This window comes from Sciurus carolinensis, chromosome 7 (genome assembly GCF_902686445.1).
Source record: "Sciurus carolinensis chromosome 7, mSciCar1.2, whole genome shotgun sequence".
In the NCBI taxonomy this organism is placed as follows: domain Eukaryota; kingdom Metazoa; phylum Chordata; class Mammalia; order Rodentia; family Sciuridae; genus Sciurus; species Sciurus carolinensis.
In genome coordinates this window covers 61,112,754-61,133,737 of record NC_062219.1, presented here as the reverse complement: position 1 = coordinate 61,133,737, position 20,984 = coordinate 61,112,754, and the positions used below count along the sequence as shown (strand labels likewise).

Genomic DNA, 20,984 nt, shown 5'->3' with positions numbered 1-20,984 from the left:
GATATTCAAAAGTATTTGTAATATGTGCTATCTTTATTGATACCACATGAACAATAAAAGTAGAACATTTAAAATATTGGTTATTAGTTTAAAATACCTAGAATTAGATTTTTATTCTCAAGATCTTATGTGATAATTTAATACAAAGTAGATTCTTAGTCCTAATAAGGTATGTCTTTATTCATGTTTCCAAAAAGAGTTGATTTGTTTACATACATATACAGAGAGAGAGAAAGAGAGAGAGAGAGAGAGAGAGAGAGAGAGAGAGAGAGAGAGAGAGAGAGAGAGAGAGAGGAGAAAGAGAATCCATCTAGATTAACTATTTAAAATTTTCCACTGTCATACTAGTATTGATGAAGGCAGTGTTTTAGGAAAGTTGGAACTATAGGGTAGAAATATACAGGTATAATTTTTTAAAAAGAAAAGATAAACAAAAATGAAGAGTAGAAGGAGAAAAGGAAACTGCTTAACTTGGTCCAAGTTACAATAGAATTAAATGATTCATTTTTTTATTTTTGTACCCTTTTTGCAGAGTGGGTCTTATGTATCAGTTCTTAAATGTGTTTAATTATTTAAAAGTTATATGAAGGAATAAATTCAGTAATCTGTCTCTGTTGTTTTAAAATACATCAAAGTTCCTTGACCTATTAATGTATTCATTAATTTGATATTTGAAATTTAATCAGGAGTTAACTTCTCTATGAGAATACCTGCTTTACCAATGTCTGAAGTTATATTTACTTGCATATTTACCCAACTTAAATTATTATACCTAGAAAACAGAACAAAAGAATGTCAGTTTTATTTCTTAAAATAATTTATTATGGTTCAAGTTATTTGGAGCCTATTTTATTAAGAAAACTTCTTCACTTTTATGGATTCATCAACTCATGTATACGTGGGTGTTTATCATAGTATTACTTATAACTAAGATAAAAAAGAAGTAACCAAAGTGTTCAATAAAGGGAATATGTACATAAGATGTGTGCATGAGGAAACACAGTGTTCATTAAGTCAAGCTAGAACCATAGTCACTGACTTACAAGGACCTCGAGGATGTTGTAAAAAGTAGTTACTAATATAAAATACAAACATATCTCTATTTGTGTATGTTTAAGTACATAGAAAGTGTTACAGAAGAATAATTTGTAGCTATTAATAGTGACAACTCAATGGGAAGTGGAAATAGGGTATTGAGGAAAACTTTTACCCTCAATTCTTTTATATATTTAAATTATTTACATTAAATTATAGTAATAGTTTAATTTGAAAAGTTTTATAATTTGAAAAGTACTTCATAAAATTTGTAACAAAATTAACAGAGGACCCGAAGTTTATTAAAATAGGAATTTCAGTGGTTGCACCATAAAATGCACCTGAACATGATCAAGAAAATCATGCCTCATAATTAGTGGTTGGTGATTCTATGGCCCACACTGATTTACCTCCAATATTCTTTTGTTCTTTTTTAATTAAAGGTCTCATTCGTTTGCAAGAACTCATCAAAGCTCCGTCAAGATATAATCTCCGACTTAAAATCCGTCAACTGCCTGCTGACACAAAGGATGCAAAACCCTTACTAAAAGAAATGAAGAGAGGCAAAGAATTCCATGTAATCTTTGACTGTAGCCATGAAATGGCAGCAGGCATTTTAAAACAGGTAATTTTACATTACTTAAGTTAAATCCTTAGTCTCTTTATAAACTTACACTTGAAGTATGATCTTTTTTAAAAATAAACACAATGTCATTGTTACAGTCAATTAAAAAAAACAGGGAAATTACCTTTGTGAAATTTTATAATACAAAGTAAGGTAATTGCTTTCAATTAATTGTCTTAAAGAAAATTAATATAAATATAGATACTCATCAAAGCAGATTAAAGTTGTGAGAATATTTTCAAATGCCTACAATACTGTTAATGAGATTGTTGACTAATGAGATAGATACTTCTGTTTTATACTGAAATGAGGGAATAAACTACTAAGAGTCAATGACTGAATAACTCATTCATTGTAAACAGAGTAGGAAAAAAGAAAATAGATGTACTCTTTACCTGTTGTCTGCTGTGAGATGCCTTATATATTTAACATTATTTCATCATCACCACAACCAAATGAAGTAAGGACTATATCTACTTTACACACACAAAAAAACTGAGTCTCGTTTCAGAATGACTAACTTGACCAATGCAAGGAAATGGCAGAGGGGTTAATGTCTCACCTAGATTTATTCCAGAATAAAGCAATGCCTACCCTAAAAGAACACTTCAAAATTAATCAAATGAAACAGTTTGCAGCAGTAAAATAATGAAAAGTCAGCATTATTCAGACCAAACAGCAAACATGAAAAATAGAAATTATTATTCCTCTATATCTTGCAGGTGAGGGAACTGAAGTTGGGGGTTAAAATGGTTAGTAGAAGGCAATATATTCACTAGGTAGTAGAGTGTAGGATTGAATTCATATCACTAGATTTTTCTTTCTTAAGCTTATTTTTTTTTAATGCACCTGGGGGCTTTGGATTAGTCAACTATTTTCAGACCTCTCATGCATAGGATAAAATGTCTGCTGGAGAGTTATACAGATTCAAATGACAAATTATATTCCATTAAATATAACTACTGATAACAAATGCCTGCTATAACATGGTTAGTTTATTAAGCAGATGTTTGTCCAATATTCCAATATGAATGTTGCTTTCACTATAGTAAAATATTTAATTTGATTTGAAAATTTGCTCTAGTTTATGTTTGGTAGCAAAACATATGAGGGGTTTTAGTTTTTGTTTTTGGATTTTTTAGTAATAAATAAAATGATGCAATAAACTAACCACTAAAATCTGGAATTTATTTTTCACATAATTCCCAAACAATTCCTGATCACATTTCAAATACACAGATTTGGAAAGAAGACCTTTCTCTGGCTCCCAGAGCACTTGACTATTCCAGTAACAGAACTTTATCCTTTTCCTCTTGGCTTCTTACAAATATGTAAAGGATCAATTATCTTTTCTTTAAAGAAGTAACTGACTTACTTTGATCTCTGGAGGGTAAGAATACCTGTAAAAATTAGTGACAGAATTGGCCTATTGGCTTTCTGCCTTCTATTGTGTATACCCATTATCATACACTTTTTTTCTTATATAAACCTGTTTTGTGTGCAAAATGAAAGCAGACCTAAAATAATATTTAAATATATTCAACAGAAAAAATATATAACTAGTCAATGAAAAACAGAACAATGGTAAAATACAACTCTAAAAGTCGAAGTGCAACCAGTGACATCATCATACAACATGCACGCTCTGAGGACCAGTAATACTGGCAGGCCACATACAAGGTGGCTTTTGTTTGTTTGTTTGTTTTAACTTATCTCAGAAAGTATTTGTCTCACATTTGGATGTCAGTTATTCTAGAAACCAATTCAAGAAGAAAACAAATAGCTTCCTTTTAGTAAAAGTGGCAGTGCATTCAATAGAAATCTATTTTATGGTTTATGCAATTTTCCTGAGATTCCTCAGCATCAGCTAATGTTGAAACATGGAAGAGATAGTATTTTAGTCAGTTTTTTTTGCTGCTGTGACTAAAGGACCCAACCAGCACAATTGTAGAGGAACAAAGGTTTATTTAGCGGCTCACGTTTCAGAGGTCTCAATCTACAGACAGCAGGATCCATTCCTTGGGGCTCGAGGACAGGCAGGACATCATGGTGGAAGAGTGTGGCAGAGGGAAGTGACTCGTGGTGATCAGAAACCAGAGAGACTCCACTGTCCAGATACAAAATATATAACCCATAGCCACCCCCCCCAATGAATCACTTCCTCCAGCCACCCTCCACCTTCCTCCAGTCACCACTCAGTTTATCCCATTAGGGACTAATTCACTGATTAGATTAAAGCTATACCCAATGATTTCTCCTCCAAACCTTGCATTGTCTCACGTATGAGCTTTTGGGATACACCACATCCAAATCATAACATAGTTTAGGAGTTGAATAGCAGAAATGTATGAGCTGGTAGCTAGTCTGGTCTCATTCAAGAGTAAATGTTAGGTGTATCCAGAAAAAGAGATGAGCTTAATCAAGTTAAACTTCTTGGCTTGTTTGTTTATTTAAATTATCTATTTAAACTAACTGAGCACTTACTAAATATTAAACAACAGTGAGTTTGTAATTTCCTTGTCTGAAAGCTTTAAAAGTGAGTGGAGCTTGTGATTGATTAGATTTTCCTCTGAAGTAAGTTGAGTGCACTAATTGGGGACATACTTCAACAGATGATTCCACGTTTATCCAGATTTGTCACAGAGAATCCCCTAGGGGAGAGTCTAGATGCTCTGAAGTAAAACCTCACAAGGACATTCTATCACAGAGAAAAAATAGCAATCAAGGACTTCAAAGTCTAGATCAGAAAATGTGAAATAAAAAACCTCTAGATTAAAAAAATGGAAAAACTGATGCAAATAACTACAATAGCAAGAAGTAAAATAAAGTTAAACTTAAGAGATATGTATAGAGATCCGCCCTTCCCAATTTTAAATCTTGAGCAGTACAATTTTGGGATATAACTCAAAGAATAAATTGTTTGCAAATTATATACCTAGAAAACTGAATATGCAATTTTTCATACAGTATTTTTAACAGTACACCAGGTTAATTTGGGAGATTTCTAATGTTATTTTTATTTAGAAAAAATAATCTCTGATATTTCAAGGAGAGATGATATATAGCACAATCAATTTTCTGTTGAGGCAACTCTTTACTATTGGTACATAAAAAGACACTGATTTTATTTTTTGTGTGTTTTGAGGTATGCATACAGTTCATTCAAAAGTAGTAGCAAGACATAATGCTATAAAATTAAAGGAAGATCCAAAGCAAATTTTTTTTTAAATTATTATAAACTAATCTTTCAAGACAATATTCCTGTTGTTTGATTTTGTGTGTGAGATTGCAGTATAGGTACTTAATAAAAAATATTCTCTTCTATTTTTATTTATAGCTTTTTCTAGATCATACATCATAACCCATAACTTATTCTCATTTTCAAAATCAAAGGCTGAGAGAAAGTTAGTGAAAGCCACAAACAGACCCCAGTTATCCATTATAAATTTCTTCTCACACAGATAAGAAACTTGTAACAGTGCAGAACACCCATATCAGAAGTAAGCCGTCCTCTTCCCCACCTTCTCCTCAATGTCTTCCTACCAGTTACCAAAACACAATTAACTGCAGAGGTCCGAAATGCCAAGGTTTTCAAATTATCAAGGAAAAGGAAAATTTTTAGAATGCATAGGTTCTAAAATGAATCTATATGCTTGAAGATATAAAATACATCATTTTATAAAATGACATAGATTATGAATGTCAAAGAAGAAAATAAAAATGGAATAGATTTGTTTGTAGCCCTTAAAATGGAATCAGGAGGACATTATGAATCAGATCTCAGGTACTTTGTCTGCTGAACCTTGGAACTGGGCTTCAGATTCTGGCCAACATATGGACTGAGTCAAACTGCAGTTTTCCAAATATTGTTAGGCTCTGCTGACTTTTATTCAACAGATCCCTTCCCTCAAACCAGACAGAGACTGGGACCTCACCCAATCCCTTTTTTATAAGACAGCTTAACTTTTGCCAGCACTAATCATAATTCCTGATTAAAAACTGATTTGATTTCCCACTCTCTACCCCTTGCAATTTAAAGATATAAATTCAGCTGTACTTTTTTAAAATCTCTGAGCACTTAGTCTAGCTGGAATAGGTATATCCCCAGGACAATTCTTACTTTTTCAGCAGTAAACTCTGTGTTTTCACATTGGGTGTCCCCTAATTTGCCTTTTAGGTTGACAGTTCTAATCCAGACTCCAAGAGTTAGAGGCCTGGAGTCCATGTTTACTCACTATCTTGTGTTCTTGGGCAATTTATTCATCCTTTTTATCTATTTCTCATTTCATCAACTGTAAAATGAATATAATAGAACCTATTTTATAGAGGTTTATGATGTTTAAATATGCAATATGCTTAGAACAAACATACTTTAGGCATAACGTGTTTTTTTATACATATATCTGGGTCACTATTTCTCTCAGTTATCTTTGTTTCTATACCATTGAATTGGTAAAGAAGAATCAAGGACAGTACTGAGGTGTCATAGAGTGGTTATAAAGAGGAGAAAACCTCTTCACATATCCAGCAAGAAAATTAACACCCTTTGAATAAATAGATAATGTAAATTTTTATTTAAAAGGGGAAATTTTATTTTGCTTAGGATAGTAATATCATGAGTGTTATTGTTTTATATATAATTGTCCATTTAAAAAGTATTATTTGATGATATGATTTCAAGATTTCCTTCCTATGCTCATTTGCAGTTATTTTCATTAACCAATGTTTCTCACTTTTTAAAACACTTCCTGTGTTTCATTTTTTCCCCCCACAAATCTCTCTCCTTTCTTAACTGAATGACTTATGTTGTAAAATCACAATTTTTATTCTAGTTAATTGGTTAATGACTACCTATAAGCATTCTGTATATAGAATGCAAAAACCATAGCTAGGGCAGCTACTAATGCTAAAGGAATTTGTGTAGTTAGTAATTTGTGGAAGACTATCATATGCACCTGAGAATACTTATTTCCTTCTAAGACCTCTTTATTCAGTTTAAAAAAATTAACTTTTATGTCATTGCCAAGTGTTGTTCATTGATAAACAATTATTTCAGAAGTATCTTCTATTTTTAGAGGGGAAAATTACATGGACATTTCTCATTGGTGGACATTTGAAATCATAAGAAGCTTTTCTAAGATTGATAGTCTAAAATTAATTAGAACTATAGAAAAGTGAAACAAAACAACTGGTCAACTGGTCTATTAATAATAAGAAAATATTTCTCTAATTATCTATAGTTTTTAAATAATAGTGGTGATTTATTTCCCTTATTAATCTAAAGAAATGACTCTAAAGTACTGGGGGTAAATGGCCTTTGACTTTGTATTTTGTGGCACTTTACAATTCAGTAACACTGTAATGAAGACACTGCAAATATAAGGAACTAAGATATGCTAATTTCAGGTTTGTGTCAAATTTAATGCTTCCTTTAATATGTAAAGCCATAAGCTTCACAATTAAAAATATTCAACCAATAGTTTTTCTATCAAAGGAACTTGGTCAGAAATTCCTTTAGTAACCCCTAATCATTTTTAACTACTGGGAAAAGATTTAATTTAACCCAATTTTGATGTAATATGAATATTATAGCTTGATTATTATATTCTACTATTTTGTTCTCATCTATATTACTGATATAATGTATGTTATACTATATATATCTTCTATATTAATATTTTTATTTGTTCATTTTTTATATTTTAGGCATTAGCTATGGGAATGATGACAGAATACTATCATTACATCTTTACCACTTTGGTAAGTAATTTATTAAAAAACAAGGTAATATTCTAAATTTTATTATTATGATTTTTTAGGATGAAGAATGTGCTTTTGTGATGAGGTAATAGAAATTTAGAACATTTGTAGTTGTACTTTATTTGGATAAAACCCAGAAGGAATTATCAGAAAGAACTCATAATTTTGGTGGGAGGATGATGACTTTAAAATAATATCATTTCAGATATCAATTCAAAATTTTACATCTTATTTTTATAGTGCTTCAGAGGACTTTCAAACATAATGAATTTTAAAGTTAGTTTGCTGAAAAAAATCAATGTTTTATGAGAACACAAATTCTTATGTTATTGTCTCATCTCTATTCATTTTTTGAAAATCAGGTTTATTGAAATTGCCCTTTGAGGAGATTAAATTTTCTATCTTGTTTTTTACCTGTTTAGTTGGATTTTTTAAAAAGTCAATGTGCTTTAATTTGCAATTAGATAGCAGAATGTTACCTTTATATTTTGTGTTCACATATTTTTCCTTATTATACATGAAAATATGACTTTACCCTTTAATCAAACCTATTTACTGTTAGCTTTATTTCTTTGTTAATACGCTGTCCTGATGTTTCTTTTTCTGTGAAGGAGTTCTGTATCTCTTTCATTATTTCCTGCCCATTTCCAAAATATGAGAGCATTTTAAAATTTGGGTCTCCATCTTATTTTTGTTTTCCTCTTTAACTACTTCCTTTAGATTTGGTATGTGTTTATAGAGTTCCATTTATCACCTTTCTTCAAATGAGATCTCAATGTCCATAAGTAATATTCTTAATAATCATATAATATCTATTCTGCCATTAAGATAATTTAAAAATATTTAAAGTTTAATGTATTGTCTTCCAAATTGATTCCCCTTTTGATTTCCTTTAAAGTTCATTATCTCTGACTCCTGTATCCACCCAAAAATTCTGTTGACTTTTTTTTTTTCCTCTGAAGTGTCTCTAACATCCATCTTTTCTATTCCCACAGTGACCAGTTTAATCATTGCTCTTTCTATCAATTCAGGTTTCCCATATGCTCTTCTTACTTTTGGGAATCTTGAAGTCACCAGATCAAATTACTAAAATTCAGTTGATTTCAATAGCTTTTCATAATAATAACTCTTTCCTCCAATGGATATAGTAGGTTGTATTTTACTAATAAATACAAGGTTAGCCCTGCTATATCTCTACATTGCTTCTTCCTGGATGACTTTTTATAGTTTGTAAGACACTTAGTGGTAGGAAGGTAAAGAAGTGAAATTCTTCCCTTATCAGTAAATTACATTTCAACATTGTTGCAATACTACTCTACCAAGTCATACTATTTTGAAACATAACATCTCTAAATTTGAGAAAGAGAATGAAACAACTACTTTAAGATACATATAAATTGGCCTATACTTGAAAGCCCTTTGTACTTTGATTCTAACCTAACTTCCCTGTTTTCTTTTGTTCTGATTCTTCTTTATGGATTCTCTTTAACAACCAAATGGATCTAGATGTGTTTCTTGAATAGATATTACATTTTCCCATTTTCGTGTCCATATTCACATTCTCCATGCCATTTTTGTCTATTTGAGTCAGTCACTCTTTAATGGCAGATATAGAGGAAAAAAGATTTCTTCTTCACCTATCTTAAGTTTACGCCTGAGACCTTATAGCAAAAGATAGATTAACAAGACAAAGGCAAGACATTTACTTAATATAAATTGTATGTGACATAGGAACCTTCAGAAATTAAGACCCAAAGAAACAGGGAAATCTGTCTATTTTAATCTTTGGTTTGATGAAGAGTGGACAGTTGTATAGAAACATAATTGAATAAAAGCGGGATGTAGTCTCTTAATAAGATGGGGGGCAGGCACAGTGGGCATGCCTGTAATTCCTAGTGGCTCCAGAGACTGAGACTGGAGGATTTTGAGTTCAAAGCCAGCCTCAGCAAAAGTGAGGCACTAAGCAACTCAGTGAGACCCTGTCTCTAAATAAAATACAAAATAGGACTGGGGATGTTGTTCAGTGGTTGCGTGCCCTTGAGTTCAATCTCTGGTACCCCCCCCCCCCCAAAAAAAAAAAAAAAAAAAAACAAGACAAAAATATGGGAGAGGATTTAGCAATGCCTGTTTGTTCAAGTTCTTCTGTACTTTCAAGGATTAGTCAGGATTCCTCTCTAATGAGGGTCTTATGACCTTCCTAATTTTTTTCTTTTTTCTGAGAACAATTCAGGCCAATGCCAGTTGCTTTCCACTGGATTTTATTCTTGATATCCGGCCTGTGTAGCTGTGCAAGTTCCAGGCAAGCTGTGTGCAGGACTGATGGCATTTATCTTGCCTTGGATCTCAATATTGTCCAGAAAATCTGAGGGTTAGCTAATGCCAACTAGAAAGAGAGCAGAAGTCCCACATGCTGTGTGTTCTCATGGTGACATCCAGCTCCCTTGATAGCTTTGGCCCCATACCTCCTGGGAAAAGTAAAGGGCAAAACAAGAGCTTTCACTGTATGTGGACTGGAGAGGGCAACAAAAGTAGTGCTCCTATGGTGAGGTCCTTGAAAGGAAATGAGAAAAAGGAAGTGCAAGGTTTGTACAACCAACAAGTACAATATTCTTAACTTCTTTACTCACCTTTCTTATACATATTACTTAGAAATAACATTTCATGATCTGTCTCTTAAAAGCAAAAAACAAAATCCCAGACAAAACAACCAACAATTGGTAATAACTAGATAAGCAAGCAAGTCATAAACAAAATTAGTTTAAAGGAAAATATGGTTGCATAAAATATAAAGGCAAGCTGTCCTTAATGTGGAGAAGAATGGTCTTACAAATCTTGAATTTAAATTATATAAGTGAAGTACATGTACATGTTAAGCATATTTGTATTATCAAAGCATGAGGACAATCTATTTAAACCTTGGTCATTTGTGATATTTAATATCACTTGAGACACAATGGTGTTAAATATTCTAAGGGAAGCAAGAATAAATGACTGTTATTCAATATATGCTTGTGAACACATTCTATTAATAACAGAAAGAAATTTGTCTTTCAGGACCTATTCGCTCTTGATGTAGAGCCCTACCGATACAGTGGTGTTAATATGACAGGGTTCAGAATATTAAATACAGAAAACACCCAGGTCTCTTCCATCATTGAAAAGTGGTCAATGGAACGGTTGCAAGCACCTCCGAAACCCGATTCAGGTTTGCTGGATGGATTTATGACGGTATGAATAACCATTTAAAGATCAGTTTGTATGTTCTAAATAGTATTGCATAAGTTATTAAATCCTCTGGGTTCAAATTTTCAGATTTTTTTTGACAGTAACAGCATGATATCAGAGCTACTCACTGCAAATAATTCTATTAACAGTTTTCTAAATCACTTTTATTTGACAAGGTTACACTTTCATCCAAGTAATTCAAAATGCATTGCAATTATCATTAGGATACTACAATGTGGGGTTGTCTCTAAAGTTAATTAATGCTATATAGAGAACAAATGAGAGACTGAATTTGTTGAATATCCTTCTGATCGTACCTATCAATATAATTTCTCTTCATCATGATGTTTTTAGATGCTATAGTGACTTACATTATACAAATGTAAGTCCCTGTGCCTACTCATTCTTTAAGACTCAGAACTACCAATATTCACATTTGTCAAGTTTTAGTTTAAAAATAAAAAAAATATTAATGAATAAACTATAAAGAAGAGCTCAATCTTATGTAAATTTACTTGTTTATAACAATGCTTCCAGTGAAAAACTAATATAAGTCACATAATAATTTAAAAATTTCCAATAACTGTACTAAAAAATACAGATCAAACCACAGGTAAAAAAAAAAATCAGTGTTAATAATTTGTTTTATTTGAATTGCTATATTAAAAAAAACCTACTGTTCTTTAACCAGGTGATTGAAATTATAACTATCATAAGGTAATTTTCCTTCTTCTTCTGCTAAGTCTTTGAAAGTTGGTCAGAATTTGACACCAAACATATTAATTCAAACTTTAGTCACATTTTCTCAGTAGCCAAAATGGTTAGTGGCCATCTTATAGAACAAGGTAATTTTATACTCTACCATTTTAAAAATGTATGAATGCCTGTCGTATCTCATTAAATACATTTTCTAGAGACAAACTGATTGCTACAATCTATGAAACAGCTCCATATTTTGGCAGTATTTGCATTTCATAGGTCATTATCACCTGCTTTTAGGAATATTAGTCTAACCACTTTACAAATGTGAAATTCTCTATCTTTGTATCTAGAAAATCTTTATGATTGTCATTTTTTCATTTAATTGCTTCAGTTGGGGCTTCAAAGAATGTTTGTAAAACAGGAAAGCTTTTTTCCCCTTAAAAAGAGATATAGTAAATTGAGTGTCTTCATAGACACTGTGAATAAAAAATGGATGACCTTAGAACCAACTTTTAGATGGAAAAAAAAAAACAGATATTGGTTTTCTTTTAATAAGAAAAAAAAAACCTTCTAGGATTTGAAAATATCTTATATCCAACCTTAATTTTTAAAAAATAATATGAGGGATAATTTAATTTCTTTACTTATAAAGAGATAGTTAACTACTTCTAGTAATTTGGTCTTCAGTCTAAGATATATCTTATGATTTATATTAGAAGGAAATTAAAAATTAAAATATTTCCCTCCAAAGCATTTCCATATTTAAAATGAAATGAAGTCTAGAAGAATTCTAAAATTGTTTTTACTAGTTTGAAGATGGTGAATCAAACTTTTGGAACTTAACACAATATTGTTTTTTTAAAATTAAAATGTATGTTGTCCTTCAAATGATTATTATAATCATGTGTATATTTTTCTATATGTTCATTTAGTTTTCTTATAATTCTTCAGTTTTGTTATAGGTATCATTTCTATTCAAAAACAATTATTAATTGGTATTAGGGAAAGTAAGTCGGTAGACATCATGACAATCTTAACCCTTTTATACTCTGAGAATTTTGCTGGTTTCTCAAAAGATTAGTGTTCCTCTTTATATATAAGAATCATAAAAAATTATAAAATGTTACTTCAGCATTCTACCTCTATATGAGTTCTGTGTGAGTCTACATGTCATCCTCTGAAGTGAAGTATTCCTTAACTTATAATAACTTGCAGACTATTGAAAGACAATGAAGTTATGAGGAAATGTATACTCATTTCTTGCCCAGGCATGTGGAAAGACTTAACCTCCAGAAGATGGAAAAGAAGGCAGGATGTTAGGAGGAATATGAGTTGGGGTTCCATATTTCTAGCCAGGAGTCTATTCTTCCTCTGTTCTGCTCTTTTGATATTACAGATGATTTTGTGGTAGTAAATGAATGAGAGAATAAAAATGGAATGCTGAAAGCACTAGCCTTTGTCTAGGCATTGAATAAGGACCATAGAATTTTTAGAATTTCCAGTGCAACAGTTTTCCCTTTGGTATAGTCCTAAAATGCTTCTCAAGTGGCATATTACACACACACATACACACACACACACATATATATGATATATATGCATATATCATATATATATGAAAGTTCTTACATAGAAGAGATAAATACTCCTTCATTTAAATGTATTTTAAATGCGTTTATCAGTGCATTATAGTTAAAAATAATATTGGAGTTCATTTTGACATAATCTATATGCATAGAATATAATTTGCTCTATTTCAGTTCCCAGTATTTCCACTTTCCTCCCTCCCCTGTTCCTCCTCCTTTACTCCATGTTTTCATTTGAGTTATTTCAAAATGTAAGATTTCACTAGAAAACTTACATGAGAACTTTTTTAAATGAGTGGACTCAGAGGAAATTACATGAGAACTTTTTGAATAATACTGCATATCTAGAACAGTGCACCAGCTATTATTTATTATGTGTATAAACACAGCATCAAAACCAAAATATTTTGAAAGTAGACTTGAGGTTGATCATTAAGATAAAAATTTCTTCCAAAATAAATGCTGCTTAATTATGTTTTTACAGTTTTCCTTTTTTGAAAATGTGATAATAATTTGAAAATATTTTCATTATATAACTTTATAAAATGACAAAGATTATACATACAAGCTTTTCATTATATAACATTAATTCTTACTTAAAATACTATATGATTTTTATAAAGATAAAACCAATATGAGATCTTTATTAAAATACTGGCATATTTATGCCTTGTATGAGTATTTTCTCTCTTTTCCATTTATCATTGTATTGTAAGCATTTTCAAAAATTATTATATGTTTAGGAAGAGAAATCAATAGGCTATTTCTACCATGAATGAATGAGGAAATTAGGAAGAGTTTAGTTAGAAAAGAAAGAAAAGGAATTATAGCCTGGCAATATGGCTTTGGCAACCTTTCCTTCAGTCAATTCATGAGATCTCAGTGTTTATGTATTTTTTGTTCTTTTCTTTCTCCCTATAGCTCCATAAAGAAATGGGACTATCAGCAAAGTTCTTAGTGCGTGGAGCAAGACCTATTATTATCAGTATCATAGTCATTTGCCACTATGTAAGATCATAGTGCTTAGACTTTCACAACCTTTCTTCATGTTTGAGCTATAAAAGGCAGCTGTGAATTGGATTCATAAAAGTTTTTCTGGTTGAGTTAACATCTTAATTGACCCCTGAAATAACTGTCGATCAGCTAAATGACTACTGGATACAAGACCATTTCTCTGGCAATTGTCATTTCTTCTTGTATGGGCTTTGGGCTTCATATTAAAGGTATTGATACTGGTTAACGTGATACTGTTTTGATCTTTACTTAGTACAAACACAACCAATGAACCAACTTCCATAGTACATACAAGCCCTATCTAGTTAAAGAAGCCCAAATTCCTTCCTTCACGCATGGGCCATATTTTTACCCACATCCTTTTTTGCACTTCTTCCAGGCCTCCACACTGCCATTCCATTGGTATTTTAAATTTTCCTCACAATTTTCCTTATTTTAAAACTATTTTTGTACTGTTTATCTTCTATTAAATGTCCACATCTTTTCATGCTTCTGGAGGTGTGGAAGTTCTTTTCTGTGAGCATTACCACTGTCCTTTACTTCATAATCGGATGATATTACTCCCCATCCTCTATCTAGACACTATTTTCCTTCTTTCAGCAATCACTATAGGTTGAAAATTTAGTTTTTTACCCATTAGAGCAGTGGTTACATTTATTGTTGGTCTATTGAGTTTAAAGCAATTTCAACTCAAAAGAACCAAATCAAGTACGAACGCCTTAACGTACATTTTAAACAGTCTAGCTATAGCCCTAAAATCCTTCCCAGTGATCCCAATATGCCTATGCATATTAATATTAATATGTCGTGATCCATTCCATGTCTTAATGATTATCATATTTGCTTGTGCTGATAAAAATATAATGCATATTCATGTATAGTATAAATTTATGACATAAGTCAATAAATGTGTCATTTGGATTGCCATAGGGAAATTAATATTTTAGTAATTTAAACTCTGGATAGCAACAGCTATCTCCCTTTTCTTTCTTCTAAATAATCCTTAATTGTACCACATCAATATCTTTTTAAACTACATTCATCTTTTTTATCTACAGAGCTATGCCTTAGTTAAGAAATCAGTGGAATTTCTTCTGACTCTTGCAAGTCTTCTTACTGAATTTTCACTCCTAACACCTCTCTCCTGCTCTCTAGTGTTATCTTTCCACAATTTTGCTCATAGCTCCTTATCATTTATTAGGTGAAATTGAGCTCATTTCCAAGCTTCCAAGCCCTTCATGATTGAGTTTCTACCTCCTTGTTGAGTCTCCTATTGGCTCATTTCCTGTTTCAGTAAGCTTTTGTCTCACCCTTGATATGTCACCTCTCATCTTTCATCACCTGTGTTTAGCACAAGATGTTCCCATTGTCTGACTGACCTACCCCTATTTGAATGCATGACACATTCCTGTTTATACTCTGATTTTAGATTATCTGTTACCTGTATTATGAATTTGCTCTAAGTCCTCTAGGCACTTTATGTGGTCCTACATTTGTTCACCTTGAGTATAACTAAATAGAAATTTAATGCTGGTGATTTTTTTTTCATTTTCACTTTCCTTTTTCAATAGATTATAAACTCTTTTGAGGCAAGAACTAGATTGTGTCACCTTTTAAGGCCCTGCACCTAGTTCTGTGTCTGGTGCAGAGTAGATGCTAATAATAAGAGTGATTGCTTGATTAAGTAAATATGCATGTTAATTGATTTTAATCATATTACATCTGAGTTCTAATCACTAGACCCTCTCACTTCCCCAAATATAATCTGGAGAGCTTTTTTATTTACCTACTTGTACTTTATTATCAAGATATCTAATCATTTGGAAGATGCAAATAAATTAGTCTCAATTAATTTTTTGAAAAACACCTTAAAAAGTGAAAACTTAGAGATGATTTTGATTAAACAGTAAAAGTTTACTGAGTTAGAAGAGTTCTTATTCTCTTTCACAAAGGAAGAATATTCAAAGGAGAGGTAAGTATGTGTTTATATTCTAATGCTGTCCTGACAATTACTTACATAATAGAACAGAGCCAGGAATTTTTAAATATGTTTTTTTTTTATCATTTATTTATCTTAAATTGAAGATATATGTCTCCCATATACAACTCAACAGAGATTTGCTCCTGTGCTAAAGGGGAACATATTATCATTCTGTTACTATACAAATACTTAGTTTTAGGAAAGTCAATGAAAACAAAACCATAGAGAGATCTAATATGACCAGGAAGACTTCTATTAGTGCTAGAACTGCAAACTTGCCCCTGCTATTATAGTTCTCTTTTGTTAATTAAAATAAGAATAAATATAAGAATTTGCCAGAAATGGATCAAACTAGCTCACTATTTTATTTTTTAAGTGAAATCTCCTAATTTTTATAGCAAATATTAGTTCATCTTAATTGTACAGATTAATGGGTTTCACTGTGATTTTTCCATACATGCATGTATCATGATTTAATCAGAGCCATCCTCTCCCATTATATTCTTTTGCCTTCCCTTCCCACCCCGAGTCTCCTTCCCTTTCCCTAGTTGTGTCGCCTCTACTTTCAAATTTATTTTTATTTTTTTAGTTCCCACATCTGAGAGAAGATGTGATATTTGTCTTTCTGTATCTGACTTATTTCACTTAATATGATGCCTTCCTGTCCTATTTCCCTGCAAATGACATGATTTCATTATTCTCAACTACTGAATACTATTCCATTCTGTACAGATACTGCCCTTAGTTGTCTACTCATTTGTTCACAGGCATCAAGGCTGAATCCCCAGTGTGGTTATTGTGCACAGTGTCACAATAAAGATAGGTATGCTAGCCAGGTACAGTGGCACACACACCTGTAATCCCAGCCACTCCAGAGTTCCAGAGTCCAAGGCAGGAAGATGGATAGTTCAAAGCCTGCCTCAGCAAAAGTGAGGCACTAAGCAACTCAGTGAGACCTATCTCTATATAAAATTAGGACTGGAGATGTGGCTTAGTGGTCGAGTGCCCCTGAGTTCAAAACCTGGTACACCCCTGCAAAAAAAAAAAAAAAAAAAAAAAAAAATGCAGGTAGATCATTTATGTGCTGACATCATTTCCTTTGGGTACACACCCAGGAACATGTAGGTAATTGTATGTAGTCCTATTTTTCAGTGTTTTTTTTTTTTTTTTTTTTTTAGGGACCTCCATTCTGTTTTCCAAAGCATCTGTACTAGTTTACATTACCACCAAGAGTGTACAGAGCTTCCTTTTTCTCCTTCACCAGTATTTATTACTTTTTGTTATTTTCTTGTTGATTGTGGTGTTTTTTTTGTGTGTGTGTGTGTTTTTTTTTGGGGGGGTGGTTATAATGGTCATTCTGACTGGTGAGGTGAAATCTCAAGGTAGATTTTATTTGCATTTTTCTGGTGGATAAATATGTTGAACATTTTTTTCATATGTTCATAGATCCATTTGTACTTTTTTTGAGAAGTGTCAGATCATTTCCCCATTTTCAATTGAATTATGTGTTCTTTCAATGTTAAGCATTTTGAGTTCTTTATAGATTAATTTCATTACAAACCTTAGTCAGATGAATAACTGACAAAGATTTCCTCCTATCTGTAGGGTGTTTCTTCACTGTGTTGATTGTTTCCTTTGCTGTGCAGAAGCTTTTTAATTTGATGTAATCCCATTTATCAAATCTTGCTTTTATTTCCTGAGCTATTGGAGTTCTATTTAGGATACAACTCACTATTATATAATCAACAAAACATTTTGAAAAAGTTCATTGTATCAAATATGACACTAAAATACCAGAAAATAACTGAAAATGTAGCAAAGTAATGAACTAAATACCCTTTCTTTGATCAATTTTAATTGTGGGTATGTTGAACATAGCACTCAGGATTGGAAACCAAGCTCTCAGGTTTTAGTGATGTACATAATGTTACTATTCCTTCACAAAACTAGAGAATTGACAATATCGGAGATAGTTTCTTTCTGGTTGCATTTCACATCTTTGTTAGTATAAAAATTATATGCAAACTTTGTTGCTCTTCTCTCAATTTTGTATTTTTTGCTCTAATTCTTCGTCTTCCTTTGAATGCATATTAAAAATCCTTCTTTCATAATATTTTGTGATAATGAAGTACAAACATACATTAAAAAACAAAGTTTCAACACATTATAGAACTAATTGCTTTTATTTGATGTTTAAGCATTGAAGAAGCTCTCCTTCCACAAGATAGAATGAGATTCCACTGGGCAATAGTAGAACAATGGGTTTTGAGGTGTGGAAACAAAATGACAGAACAACGGAAAAAGAGCTGATTAGATGACTTCATGTTACCTCAGGCCCCCCATCTTTGTTTTGCCCGACAAGGGTAAAGCAGAAGGCATTTCTTTATTATGCTCATTTGGGAATGCAGAAATATCATTATTTCAGGAAAAATCTAGTCTCTTTGGTGCTGTATCTCCTTCTTTAAAGTTTTAGTTTCATTATGTTGCATTTAGCGTGTATAATTTTAACACATGCAGTATATTTGCAGGGATTTTACCTAACTTCTTACCATTTTGTTGAAAAATGTGAAACACTCAACACTTATTAACATAAATATATAACCGCTTGTTTTATTCTTGTCATTTTCTTAGAATAAATATTGTGGGTCCATAATATCACCAAATACAACAGAAATATTTGTACATGATTTCAGAGTATGTAATGAAGTCATAAGCATACCATTTATTATATTTATATATGATTGATTTAATGAATGGTTAAAGGACAGTGAGTATATAGTATGAATAACAGAATAATACTGTTTCTTCACTTAGTATACCAATTAATCTTCTATGATATACTAAGTTGCAAATTAAGTCTACATGTATTTATGATGACCTAAAAACCTTCATTGTTTCATTAACAGAGAACATTCTGATTGTCTTCACTCATTGTGACATTAAATAATCAGCATTTATCTAAAGCTGATAAAGACATGAAATTTCTATTTTAAGTAATTGTTCCTTACATGAAAAATGGTGGTTGCAGTGAAGCATTACCTTTGAAGACATAGTTTTATGACAACTTTTAAGCTTTTCACTTGGAAAAGAAAGACTGAATAAAGATGCTTTTTTCCTCTCCTCCCTGAAGAGCAAAGATACTCTTCAAAGTGATGATATAATATCATACAATACAACTTATAAAGGATAAATGTATATTTGCTTACAATTTTCCTTAGCTTCTTATTTTATATTTAAAGCATAAGAGAGGAAAAAAACTTTACTCATGTTAGGTTCATTGACTAGAGCCCTATAAATCACACCAACAAAAGACAAACTGACAAGGGATATACAACAGGAGTTCACTAATTGGTGCATTATACATACACACCAGAGAACCCCAAGATGAGTAACTGCAAGGGATAGTTACAACTTGAGTTTGTATACCATTTTCACAAAGATAGAAATCTGTGGAAAAGTGATAAGACAAAGGAATAAGTGGCTACCTGTTTAGAGGTTTAGGAGTTTAAAGTGGCAAACTGTGAGAATAATGTATATATATATATGTGGGGAAACTAAGGGAAGCTAAAGGAAAGTTAATAAAGTTTGTTATATGGGTTCATCTGCTGGTAGGTAGGGAGTTTACTAAACCCTCCTATTTCCTTCCCATATAGATTTTAATTTATAAATAGAGATTAGAAATCAGTATCTTAATCCCATTTCCAAATGTGTCATGCTGTTACTTTAGGCAAGTTTGATAACTTCTTTGAGCCTCACTTGTCAGATCAAAATAATAGATTTTAGTAAGTTATCCTGAATGTCAAACAAAATATTGAATTAATAAAAATGTTGGAAAATTACCTGTTTCCTTAATAATTATTTATACTATTACTTTTTAAAAAACTCCAGTGCTTTATAAATATAGCACAAATTTTGACACAATTCTATACTTTGTTTAGTCCATTCAGAATTTTAGCATTCAATGTATGTGTGTATGTGTGTTTGTGTATTGTTGGATGGTAAATTGACATAGACCTTAAGAGGCTTTTATACAGAATCTGCTTATAAGTTGAACTCTAGTAATCTTCTTAAAAAATTAGCCCATTCACAATGATTTGAAGTGGGCTATTAGAATGATATATCTCTATTTATCAGGTTTTTAAGTCTAGTTAGAAGTTTCTGAAAAGGGTCCATGCCATTTATTTCCTCTCAATATCAGGTCATTTCTTTACTAGGGTAAGAAGACAGTTTATTGGGCACAGAATTAAAGGATGGATTTTCATTTCACTTATTTTTATGCCTGTTATGGAAGACTGAAGTGTATTCTACTTCCATCTCAGAGCAAGAACTTTATAATCAGAATGTAACTACAGAAACCAAGGTTTACTTCTTATTTCCTCTGTAAATTCTGTTAACTTTATAATAGCACTGAGCTTCAGTTACCTGATCTAGTTAATGGAAGTAGTAATGCCTACATTTTAGTATTAATAAGACGATCAAGTATATAACATTCATATTTCTCAAGACAGTGTCAGACACATGGTAGATTCTTCATAAATGGTATCCATTTACTTCAAGGCAAATGTCATCTCTGTACTTTTAGTGAAAGTTCTATTTCTGTTCAGAGGAAAATTCATTACTGTCAAAGAGTCTTGATGCCCTGTTCATACAAATATGATAAATGAACATGTATACAGCTACATAAAAACTATTTAAAAAAATTTAAGCCTATGTCGTTGCTTATTTTAATGTTCTGACTGAGACAGTGAGAATGAATGAACATGAATCATAACTAGTTTTAATATCAAGTTGTTTTGTTTACTTCATGACAGTGGTATCTAAGTAATTATATTTACATTAGAAATATAATTTTTAAAAAGTGTAGCCTATGCAGTTTTGTGCTGTAAAGACCTAAGTAATGGTCAGTGATCCACTTTGATGCATTAATTTCCAAGATAGGCTTAGCCAATACTCTTTAAATCCACATTAATAAATCAAAAGAATATTTCTGACAAAATGAAATGAAGAGTTTTGGGTGAATTTGCCTAAGGGATATTAGGAATTCTCTTGCTTTATT

At 31.6% G+C, this 20,984-nt stretch overlaps 1 protein-coding gene across 6 annotated transcripts in view; it reads left to right on the top strand.

Moving 5' to 3' along the window:
* Grik2 (glutamate ionotropic receptor kainate type subunit 2) overlaps positions 1-20,984 on the top strand; it is a 643,508-nt gene that overhangs the window by 247,747 nt on the left and 374,777 nt on the right. For all 6 annotated transcript variants that reach the window (XM_047557542.1, XM_047557541.1, XM_047557544.1 and 3 more), the window contains exons 5-7: positions 1,479-1,660; positions 7,367-7,420; positions 10,475-10,648. In XM_047557542.1, coding sequence (XP_047413498.1) covers positions 1,479-1,660; positions 7,367-7,420; positions 10,475-10,648 — 410 coding nt within the window. The remainder of the gene's footprint in view (positions 1-1,478; positions 1,661-7,366; positions 7,421-10,474; positions 10,649-20,984) is intronic.